Raw genomic sequence first — 11,251 nt, 5'->3', positions numbered from 1 at the left:
CCTCTGCATGCATTTTAGCATTGAGCTGATAGAACTTGTTTAGAAAATGGAAGTATATTTATATGCTTAAAGTACAACTCAGAGTTCTGTTGCGTGGTTATAACTAAGAGCTCGCAGACCATTTTATTCCATAGTAGATTTGATAGGGAAAATGAGAACTTTTGGAAAGCTAATGTCTAACTGCATTGGATACATTACATCTACAAAAGGGTTAAACCTGTTTTGTTTGCATTAGGAAACACCAACTAAGGAATTGGGAAACCGTGTGGCAGACTTGAATGGCGAAGGCTCTCACAGCACTCCTGCTCCATCCTCGGGTTTTAGTTACTTCAACAGATTTACAAATTCAGAGAGCTCAACGGATGAAGAAGGTACTTGGAAGTGTTTATATGCAGCACGGATTGACAGTGTTATGCATCATTTTTAATGAACTGTCACTTAAAATCTGCAGTTCGATAAGTACACCGTACTGTGCCAGCTTCAATTTCACATCTGAAGCAAATACTTTAGCTGGACTTAGACACTAATGTTAGTGCTTACCAGGGCTTGGGAGGTAATACTGTTGTCTCTTGATGTGTCTTGAGAGGCACCCAAACTGTGGATTAGAAGCCAGATGTTTTCAGAATGTAGGTATGAATGCAAGATTTGAGCCTCAGGCTTCTGAAGCTGAGTTTTGTATCTGGGGGGTGCTACACACCTGTTCCAAATGACCGTTTATGATGGTCAGTGTGTTCTTCCTGACCTTTCTTCTCTCCAGTCTCCATCCTTTGAGTGTACACATGCCATGGGTTAACGTGTGGGGAGGCAGGTTCACTCCCAGTGGGATGGGAGGAGAGGAAGATTAAAAGCAAGAAAGCCTGTGGGTTGGGGAAAAAAACATGTATTTAATAAGCCAAGAAGATGTGGAAGAAGAAAGAAAAGTGGTGCAAAATCCCTTCAGCTGTCATGTATAGACAGATGCTTAGCCAGTTCCTAACAAAAGATGGCTGACTTCCCAAACTCCTCTGTTTTGTTGCTGAACAGTGTTATATGGCACTGAATGTCAGGTTTTACATGTGGGAGATGACAATTAGTGTTTTTAAGTCGGTATTATGCTTTTGTGTGGTATGTATCAGAAGTCTCTTAAGTTTGGGTTTTGCTTCCAGAATTCAGTGGCATGCTCTGTAATTCTGTGGTGTCGTTTCTTATGACTTGGTCTTGTCTGAAAAGTTACAGTAGGTTTGTTTTGAGTTAATGCAGTCTTCCAGGGACTTGCTTTTAAAATCACATGACTTTACAGTACTGTAAACTGCTCCTTTTTCTCTTGTTTTCTTTTGTTGTTTTTTTTACACCAAGGTGGCGGTTTTGAGTGGGATGATGACTTCTCCTCCCCAGAGCCATCCTTTATATCAAAGGCAGCTGACAGCCTTATTAGCTCTAAGCCACCTCTTCAGTCAAAGTACTTTTCTCCACCTCCTCCTACCCGGACTCTTGAACAGAACTGGTCACATTCATCCCCTTACTCCAGATTCTCTATTTCCCCTGCAAACATGGCAAGCTTTTCCCTTACACATCTTACAGATTCCGATATAGAGCAAGGAGGTAAGTGGTTTAGTTAAATTTATTAATTTGAAGCTACAAATTAAGAGATTTATCCAAAGATGTTTGTAGTATAGATGACAATTTTTGTTCTGTGTTAAATACTTTACTAGTACGTTTTATTACTACAGAAGTTATGTCTGACCCTGTGCTTCAATATGACAGCTACATGGCCACAAACTTGTGCCTCTGGAACATCTGTGAGACAAGTTTGTGCTTCTTGTCTCCCAAGGTAGTGCAGTGCTTACAGAAATGAAACCCGTGCTGTCCTTAAGCACTGTGGCAGCTTCATAATTCTCATTATTGCCTCGTCACAGGTCCTTTTATTGGTATTGCACAGGATGAGGAGTTTATCTGCAGTTGTTGAAGCTTGTTTTATGGTTTTGATGTATTGCTTTCTAGAAGCCTCATTTTTGAAGTTCTCTCAAGAAGTGCAGCATGTTTTGTAAAGCTGAATAGAATAGTTTGTTCAGAGAGCCAAACAAATGAGCTCGCTGGTTTGTTGAGTAGCAGCGGTGTCAGTTAATGGAAGATTTCTTGTCTATAACAAAAAGCTTTTTAGAACTTGATTGCATTTTTGACAAGTTGGAAGGGAAAAAAGGGCAAACTTGAATCAGTTCAGTTTATTAGCAATCTAGATAAAATACTGCATTATAAAAATAAAATATTTCTGATTGCTGAGCCTTTCTGATGACCACTGACTATTAAAACATAATCAGTTACTTAGTTTTGTATTGTTCTTGCATCATGCATACTGATGAGATAACGGTGGCTGCTCAGTAACTTACAGATAAGAGGTTGTGGAGATCTTGCGCTGCCTTGTGTCCTGAGAAGTGACATTGAGCTGTGTGATTTAAGCAGATGTATGTGTACGTGTGAGCAAATGTTTACGGTAGTTGAAAGCTCTAGGGAAAGATAAGCCAGTGCTTAGGGTTGTGCAATAGCAGAATGGCAAGTTCTGGGAAAAGTAAAGCAGTGATGGTTGTGCTGAGGAATCTCACTGTGCCTTCCCTCTGCTAATAGGAAGCAGTGAAGATGGAGAGAAAGATTAAATGAATTAAAAAACTTTCTGGGACTTCGTACACAGGACGCACACACTGTGTCTGAAGCTTGTCTGTGTGAACTCTGATCTTCTGGAGCAACACAGGTAATCAGGAAGTCCTAAGAAATGGAAGTGAACACTGAAAGCAATGTTAAATCAGGACATTAATTTGAATGTGTATTTAACTTTGTAATGTATTTTTAAATCAGTGCAATTTTGCTTTTCATTATTGAAAGATGATTCTGCCGCTGTTTTCAAGTACTTGAAGTATTTTTCAGATAACTTAAACAAGTTAGGCGATTACACTACAGTCTGGTTTATGTATAAGGTTGTATAATATTCTTTTTATATTTTTCCATGTAGTTCATGATCTGTTTGAACATACACCTGTTGTAGAATTGTGTATAACTGTCCTGTGCAACAGGTGGCTGTGTTGCTGAAACTGTATGAATGATAGTTGATCAGTAGTGAGCCATATTTATTTAAAAGATATCACTACGTGTTACTTTGCTTATTACAATTGCACTATGGATTATTCTTCCTCTATTTGCTGATGATGTACAGAATCAAGATGTTAAATCTTTCAAGGAATATAAGACAAGTTGAATTGGCCCAGTTACCCAGTTTAATTTGTCCTTTTTGTAGCCTTTGCTATGCACGGTACTTGTAAACGTACATAACTTCTGAGTGTTACCTTAGATTTGCTGAAATCTTATATTCAGTACCATTTCTAAACGATGATTATAGGTTGTTAGTGTTCATGTTTTATAGGAAACTGGAATAGTGTATACGGTATACTCTGGAATTTGTAGGTGAAAGATAATGTCTCAGATCCTGAATATGATCCTACTGACTGCTTGAACTGTAATTCCATCTGACTATGTAATACTTAAGGGCCTTCCAGTTGGTACTACAACTTTCTGCCTTGGAGACAGAAGAAACAAAATTGACTGTACGAAACTGGAAATTATGAATCTTCTAAAAAAGACTGTTTTAAACAGACTGGATTTCAGGCATGTTTGGCCCTTCAGTTGTACATTCTTGAATTTTGAAGCTCTGTTCTGCTGACTGCAGACTGGGGCTGCCATTCAGAGGCCTGTGGTAGATCTACCTCTCAGTGATGTTCCGACAATTAAGAATTACACTAATGGTTAATAGCCAATTCTGCACCCTTTGTAAGGCCAGACTTACTGTAAGATGCCTGCAGGGCTCCCTGGTCCATCTCGAAATGCGTACCCAAAGATGTCGTAAAGTTTACTCTGAAGCTGTCTGTAGGGGAAGGAATGTGGTGTGGTTCTTCAACCTTCATGCTTTTCAGTGCATTCAGTTAAATTCTTTAAATTGCTTGGGGGGAAAAAAAGTCCTTAATTATTATTTTGAAGTGAGGTAATTTGAGAAACAAATCCCTGGCCTCTCAGAATGCCTTATGCAGCTGCAGATCTGTAGGAAACACTGACAGGAGCAGTTTACCTGGCTTTAAATTACGTTGTATTGTAGTGGCTTTTTTGGGGGCAGGGCTTCAGTATAAAGGTGGTCCTCGTGCTCCGTGTTCAGATCTGATCACCTGAAAACTTTCACCCCATGAAGTACAGAAAGTCTGCATATTTACAGCTCTGTGAAGTTGGTGTCTTATACTTCTGTAAGCATCCTACTTTTTTTTTTTTAAGTGTATTTTAAGTGGGAAGGAATACATTCATTGCTGCTTTCCAGCATTATCTAGCCCTTAGCCAGACTGACTTTCATACCGACAGGAAGGGATTAATGTTGTTCTGTCGAGTTATTTAAAATTGCCAGAGTGTTGGTGAGAACTTCTGTGATGGGGCACTGAGGCTCAGAGTTAGTGAGAGCTGCGCTTCAGTGCAGAGTGAGGAACTGAATTTCTCTGACATTTCCCAAGACATGATTTAACAGACAAAGCCAAGTAGTTCCTCATACATGCTTACAGTATGCACTGTAGAAGGCTCAAGGAAGCTGTGAGCTACTTCTCATATGTTAAAAGATAGATAATTGACTTTGTGCACGTTATTGCTTAGAAATTCCACAGTTTGAATATTAAACTCCCCGATACGACTAGATTAAGGTATTGCATCTGTTCAGTGTGAAATTTCAAAACTAAGTATGAAACTCCATAAGTGGTCTGCAGATGGTGTGTGGTTTTATCTGCCTTGGGAGGTGAAAAACTACCTGTGTCAAACCTGGAGTTCAGCCTTAATTTTGAATTGCTTGACTTAGAATATAGTCCAGAGTTAAGTAAAAGCTCTTACTCCCAAACATTAACATTTGGTTGTACATTTTGGTCCTTACAATTCTGGAAGCTCAGCTGTTTCTCACATATGCAGCATTCCAAAAGGGGTTTCCTTGGTTTGATGGGAATACAACTTTTATTCTTTACCAGAGATTAAAGAAAGTCTTTCATAGGAATCAAAGCTTACTCCTTTGTCCAAATGGACTCATTGCTGACAAATGGCCAAAGGAGCATTTTTTGCAGAGTGGGCCGGGCTATGTCTGGTATTGAGCTAAGCAGTGTCCTTTTCAGCTGTACAAAGAGGGGAGGAATATGTGAAGCTGACTGACCCAGCGTTTAATGTCAGTAATCCAGAAGGTTAGATGGCAATAGTCTAAAAAGACTATTTTGGAAAAACAAAGCTGTACTTGACATCTGATCACAGTGCTCTGTTAGCAGCACTGAGCGGTGCCCACCTGGCCTGCAGCAGCACAACGAAGGTGAACCCAGCAAATTGTGCTTTAATAAGGTGCTGCGTTAGGAGTCCTTTGTAAAACTGCATGAGATTTCTTGCACTCACCCTGAGCATGGTTCGGTTTTGGAAGTACGTGTGTCTGTTTTCAGTGGTTTATTATGGAGACTGGTTAAATTTTAGCTCCTTCTCTGGTACAAGGCTTTGACTATTCGAGGGCGTTGTCTCAATTTGGCTACTGAAGTTATTTTAAAAACCTGATTTTTCCCACCTCAGGAAGTTTGTTTTAAAAAATAAAGAAATGAAACCGAGGGTCGGTAGCAGGAAGCCAAGCAGGTGAGAAGTGTGTTCAGTCCTAATGGAAACGCCTGTACTCTCCCAGCTCCTCTATCTGCAGGTATGTGGCGTGTCCAGCTGTTGGTGGAAACTGCCGTCTTCATGGCAATGAACGAGTTAAGCGTATTTCATATCCTTGTTGATGCACTAATGAAAGCCATTTAAGCCTCATTCTTTTTATCAGTATTTTTAGCAGATTTCTGTGTAGTACGCAGACCTTCCTTCACGAGGGGGCTGGTTGGTGGAAGGACTTTTCCTGATGAAGCACTGTCAGGTGTTGGTGAACGGCTATTTGAGTTGGAGTTGGTGGAATCAACATTTATTAGCCTTATAAGAAATAGCCTTAACTAAGAACGGAGTGTACAAAATCACTTCAGCTTTAAGTCATGCAGAAATATCCTTGTATGTTAACGGCTTTGGTACAAGACTAGAAGCATAGAGGGGAGTCGAACATCATGTAAACTTATTGAGAACGAGTGTTGTAAAACCAGCAGCCTGTTTTTCAGAAACTTGAATATGACTTACAGTTTTGTTTATGAAATCGTTCGAACTTGCACAGTTGTAGGTGTAACTTAGATGACAAATGGTACTGATGTGTGTGTATATATGTTTAATTCTATTTGTAAATGAGAAGCTATGTAACAAAACCATAGGTATGAGGTTTTTCCTATTGTAATTTAATACAGGTATGAGGTTTATGGCAATATATCATAGTTAATGAATTTCAGGTCAAAACGTCTTTAAATTGTGTACATTTTTAAATTGTAATTTCTACTGTATATTGATTATCATGCATAGTGTGATTCAATAAATTGCTTGTAATTTAAAAATATTTAATATTAAAAATAAAATAGTTATATATTTATAATCTCTTTGTCTGATTGATCGTTCTTAAGCAGATGCCAGTAACAGGTCTGGTACACAGTGTAGCATAGCTGGCTGCTGTCAGTGTTAGCATCCAGAGCCTGGGAATGTTCCAAAGGTTTGAAGTCACAGTTCTAGGAGATGAACCTACATTAAATAATACCACCCTTAATTATTTCTGTTATCGCCCTTGTTTCAGCTTCAGGTAACGTATGCATACTGTCAGTAGAGAAGCAATATTCCAGTTAAAAACAGTATGATTAAATGTGTATATATACTCACTTCTTTTAATGCTAGAATTGAATTTTTATAGGCAGAATTCAGTTACCTTTCAGAAAACAGGTGAATGGTATTGTTTTCTCACCATGTTTTGTATTTATTTGTGGAAGATGTGCTTCAGTCTAAAAGTGTGTGCAGAATTGCCTTAAGATCCACAGGTAAATGCAGTACTTACATGTTGTGGTGGCTTCTTTCACACGAGATTCAGACTCTCAGCCCTGGCACTCCCTGAGGCAGGAGGAAAGAGCTCTGTCTTTCTTCCCCACTTGCTGACTGTTGAGATCACGCAGACACACAGCATTGTAAAGTAGTTAGTGGAAGCTGGTGTGAAAGCCCCTGCATCCATCTAACAGCTGTTGTGAGTCCTGGGAACAAGATAATTATCAAAATGACTTAATTTCAATAGCTAAAATATAACTAGTGGGCTAAAATTTTACCTAGATACTGGTCATTATTGAGAACAGATGCGGAAGTTCCCATGGCACTGTCTGTCTAATGTACTGACTGAAAATATCTGAGCTCTTGCAAGCTTTTCCAGTCGCAGCCTCCTGGTGGGGGATGGAATTGCTCTTTGTGCCTTTGTGGCACAGGTGGTATGGTAACTTGCACAGCTCGTGGCAGGGCAGAGAACTGGGATGGCCTTCTTCTCCACCTGAGGACATCCACCTGCTGAAGTAAGTCAGGGAGCCAGTCCTCCTGCAGGGACAACTTGTTTATGCACTGATCTGGGTCGTTTAGCTTCCATCAGCCTGCGGCAATGCCTCCATGTTGCTGTAGCACTGTTGGTCCTGTAGGCCCAGTTACCAGCCCAAATGGGGAGCCTTGAGCTCCCTGCTGCCTGCCCACCACTTCTCCCTCCATGGGAGGAAGCAGGCTGTGGCAGTGCTCCCTCGTGTGCCGGCTTGTGGCTCTACCCAAATGCAGTGCATGGTGTTGGAGTGCTGGCACAGGCTGAGGTTGCACACTGCTGGCAGCTGCTGTGCTGTGGCCCCAGGGCCCGCCCACACTGCTAATGCGACGTGTCGCAGGCAGCCAGCTCTGACAAGGTGGGCAGTGGGGCTGCTGCTGCCTCCTTCACTGCGGCAGCACCTGCTTAGCGGGCTTCCAACAGCACATCCCCTGGGCTCTCAGTGTGAGGGTCCCACATCCCTCACAGGCTCCTCATTCCGAGCTGTCCCCGTCGATGGATCCCGGCCCAGCCTTGAGGGCAGGTGGTGCCCTGGCTGCTCCTGTGGATGCTGCTGCTTCTGGCTTCTCACAGGTCTCTGCCATGTCCCCCTTTGGGCTTTAGGTGCCTTCTCCACAGCTGATGACAGCGGTAAGTTGCAGAAAAGAAATGCCGGCCCTGATGGATGGCTGCGGACTTGCTGATCCTTGGCTGTTGTTCTCCTCTTTGGTTTCTCTTGAACACTCCACTCTTCTGCTCCTGATCTCTTCTGTCTCCTCTTCTTCCTCTGCTCCCATGCCATCTCTCTGGCTGTGGCTCCACACAGCACTTTCTCAGGGGATACAGCCATGTGCAGCAGTCTGGAAGCAAACCTTAGCCAGCTGAGTGCCCACTTAGTCCCACGTCATCCTATTTGCTCACCCTTACCTGCAGTTTGTAGGACTTCATTGCTTGCTCCCTCAGTTTGCTAAAGCTTCCTTCCTCCTGGGCTGCCCCAGTTTTATTTTCTGGCTGCTTCTATGCACCTCTTCCTTAATTCTTGCAGGCTGTTTTTGAGAGCAGCTGCTCATTTCTCTGCTCTAACAGCACTTTCTGTGCTGGAGGGGGTAGAAGTTGACTGGTGTCCTTTGTCCTGTTTTCCCTTTTATGTCCTTCAGTTGCACCTTTTCTGTGAAGTGAGCTTGACTAGAAGTCCAAAATGAAACCCAGTGCTTGGCTTTAGTGCTATTTTCTTTCTCATGACGCTTCTGCAAACCCAGTGTTCATTCTAAGCTGCCACAACAAGCTTTTTGGAGCTGTTCTGTGGGCATTTGGCACCTAGATGCTACCTTAGCCCAGCTGCTCTGTGAATTTTTGTCCTTTCTGGTGAATTTTGCCTGCTAGCTAGTAAGGAACCCTGGGGATGGCCAGGATAGCCACAGAGGCAGGAAACTGAGCCACTGCCAGTACCCAGCAGCTGGAGATACAGCTGTAAAGAACCAAGAGAGGAAGCAGTGGTTGCCGTGGTGCAGCTGGGAGCTTCTCACCACCTGCTGCAGTGAGGGGTGATGTGTCCTGTGCTGGGACAGCTGTGCACCTGTGGCCAGTTCTTTGAAATGGCTCACCGACCTCAAACCACTCTTACGTAATATGGATCAGCAAAAACGTGTTAAGAGATTAACTAACCTTTGTGAGACTGCGTGGGATGGAGGAAGGTGGAAGGAAGTATTTTTGGAAATGGTAACAATGTTGGCGTTTGAGGGAGAGTGTTTGTGAGGCTGCTGTCTTGTGCACAAGGTGGGCACTAGCTGAGAACGCAAAGAAGGCCTGGGTGAAAACATGCTCCCGGTTAGCTGTTTGAGCTGCCATGTGAGTTGGGTCGTGTTTCCCTCTAGTGGACTGCTTATAAACACAGTGGAAACCTATTGCCACAAAAAGCAGCTGTGGGAGAAACTGCTTTGAGTAACAGCTTGTAAGTCCTGTCTGATGCCCCAGTGTGAGTCTACAAGAGACTGAAGTGTATTGAGCTAAGTATAATAAGTATATAATAAGTATAATAGCTGTATTATCACCTGTAGCTGGAACTGTTCTCTATTAGAAGGGTTTTCTCCTTAGTTCATCTGCACAAGGCATCTTGACTAGTAACATCCACGGCTTTGAAGCAAACATCTCTAGACTGACAGCCAGCAGATCGTACTGAACAGATAAACTTACCAGCAGATAGTTTGGTTCAAAAAAAGAAGCATCAGATCAGTTGATCCCAGTTAAACGGTCCAACAATTAAAGATACTGGTATCGTGTTTTTACAGCAAGTGGATGCTTAATGCCAACACATCTACTGAAACATGAAGGCCAAAGCCAAAGGGAAGAAGCAAAGGCATACTGCTGATAAAGAAGCCTTTTCTGAGGAGTCTGCAATGAGAAAAAAAGAACTTGTGAAATGCGTGCGGCACACAGAGAGGAGGAGTGGGAGAAGCAGGGAGAGCAGCAAGATTGCTGCAGCCAGAGACAAGCATCCTTGGAGCAGTAAAGACAGACACCTGAGGAGACTGGAGAGCAATGAGCGGGAGAGGCAGAGAATGCACAAACTCAACAACGCGTTCCAGGCCTTGCGGGAGGTAATCCCTCATGTGAGAGCTGAGAATAAACTTTCCAAAATAGAGACTCTCACTCTGGCCAAGAATTACATTAAATCGTTGACCTCCATTATACTCAATATGTCCAATGGGCACTTTCCAGCTGCAGAAGGGTTGGGGGGATCCTGGGGGCCCAAACTATACCAACATTATCAACAGCAATGTGGGGATGATGATCATAAGAAACATAGCTTCAGCAAAAATACCTAGTTAGCTGCTGCCTTCATTCCTCCTTTACAGCACTTGGCTGGAGGGAAAAATCATCTCTTCTGCCCCCATTTTTTTCTTAAAACAACAGAGGGTAATGCTTGCGGCTGTAGCTTATGCTGTGTATAAAAAGCTATCATAAATCACAAGGAGTTTTCAGAGCTTGCACTGCCAGGAAGGACTGTGAGTGATGCAGTCCTGAATTCCTGTGAATTACACAGGCCTGAGTTCAGTGTCCCTGTTGGGAGTGGTGTCTGTAACACCGACAGCAGCTGTTTGGTGGTTTGTTCTTACCTGTGCCATGGCTGTAGTGTGACTGACTGGACGAGCATAGCAGGGTGTGTGAAATTGGTCGCCAAATCTGTGTATTTATCTGGAGTGCTCAATCAGCTCTGGAGTTCAGTGAAGGCAATGGAAGGCGCTAGTTTGGCTCTATTGTGTCCTGGAGCTGCATTACGGTGTTTGGCGTGTGGTGCTTTGCTGCAACTTCTGCAACTACTGTTGTTGTAAACACCTACAGGTTCTCTTAGATTGTGAGCTCTCTCGAGTAAAGGTACGTTCTGGGCTGCTTGTGAAGGATACGGCCTCGCCATGCTTCTCTTTAATGGATTTTTGGGTGCCACTTAATGATACTAAATGATGCACAAATCATTCATTTTTGCAAAAAAACCTTAACGTTTTAGTATAGTCTTAAATGGGGTCATGATTAATTGCAAATTATTGGCGAGCAAAGCCTGTGATGTGATGGGGATTCTGGCCATGTGAAATATAATAAATGAAACCGGAGCTCTTGAAGCAGGAAAATGCTGTACAAAAACCTGTTTCCTCTCTCGCTGTAAGTTTTGTCACTGAGATTTCCTCCTTCCTTCTCAACCCCAAAGAAGAGCCGCCTGCAGGCTCAGCTGGCTCTGTTCTGTGTACGAAGTGTGCGTTACGGAGGAGGCCTGTGCGTGTCCAGGCCAAGGAG

At 42.8% G+C, this 11,251-nt stretch overlaps 2 protein-coding genes across 2 annotated transcripts in view; both read left to right on the top strand.

Annotated features, from left to right (window-relative positions):
- Nucleotides 1-6,511, top strand: part of LMTK2 (lemur tyrosine kinase 2) — a 36,789-nt gene extending 30,278 nt beyond the window's left edge. The window contains exons 12-14 of the mRNA XM_072349216.1: nucleotides 236-371; nucleotides 1,336-1,581; nucleotides 2,602-6,511. Coding sequence (XP_072205317.1) covers nucleotides 236-371; nucleotides 1,336-1,581; nucleotides 2,602-2,630 — 411 coding nt within the window. The 3' untranslated portion in view covers nucleotides 2,631-6,511. The remainder of the gene's footprint in view (nucleotides 1-235; nucleotides 372-1,335; nucleotides 1,582-2,601) is intronic.
- Nucleotides 6,512-9,785: 3,274 nt separating this feature from the next.
- BHLHA15 (basic helix-loop-helix family member a15) lies at nucleotides 9,786-10,546 on the top strand. Its single transcript, XM_072349569.1, has one exon. It carries the CDS (start codon nucleotides 9,787-9,789, stop codon nucleotides 10,285-10,287), a length of 501 nt encoding a protein of 166 aa, XP_072205670.1. The 5' UTR covers nucleotide 9,786; the 3' UTR covers nucleotides 10,288-10,546.
- The last annotated feature ends 705 nt before the right edge of the window (nucleotides 10,547-11,251 follow it).

The sequence above is a fragment of the Excalfactoria chinensis genome, chromosome 14 (genome assembly GCF_039878825.1).
Source record: "Excalfactoria chinensis isolate bCotChi1 chromosome 14, bCotChi1.hap2, whole genome shotgun sequence".
Lineage (NCBI taxonomy): Eukaryota > Metazoa > Chordata > Aves > Galliformes > Phasianidae > Excalfactoria > Excalfactoria chinensis.
This window is presented reverse-complemented; position numbering and strand designations above follow the sequence as displayed.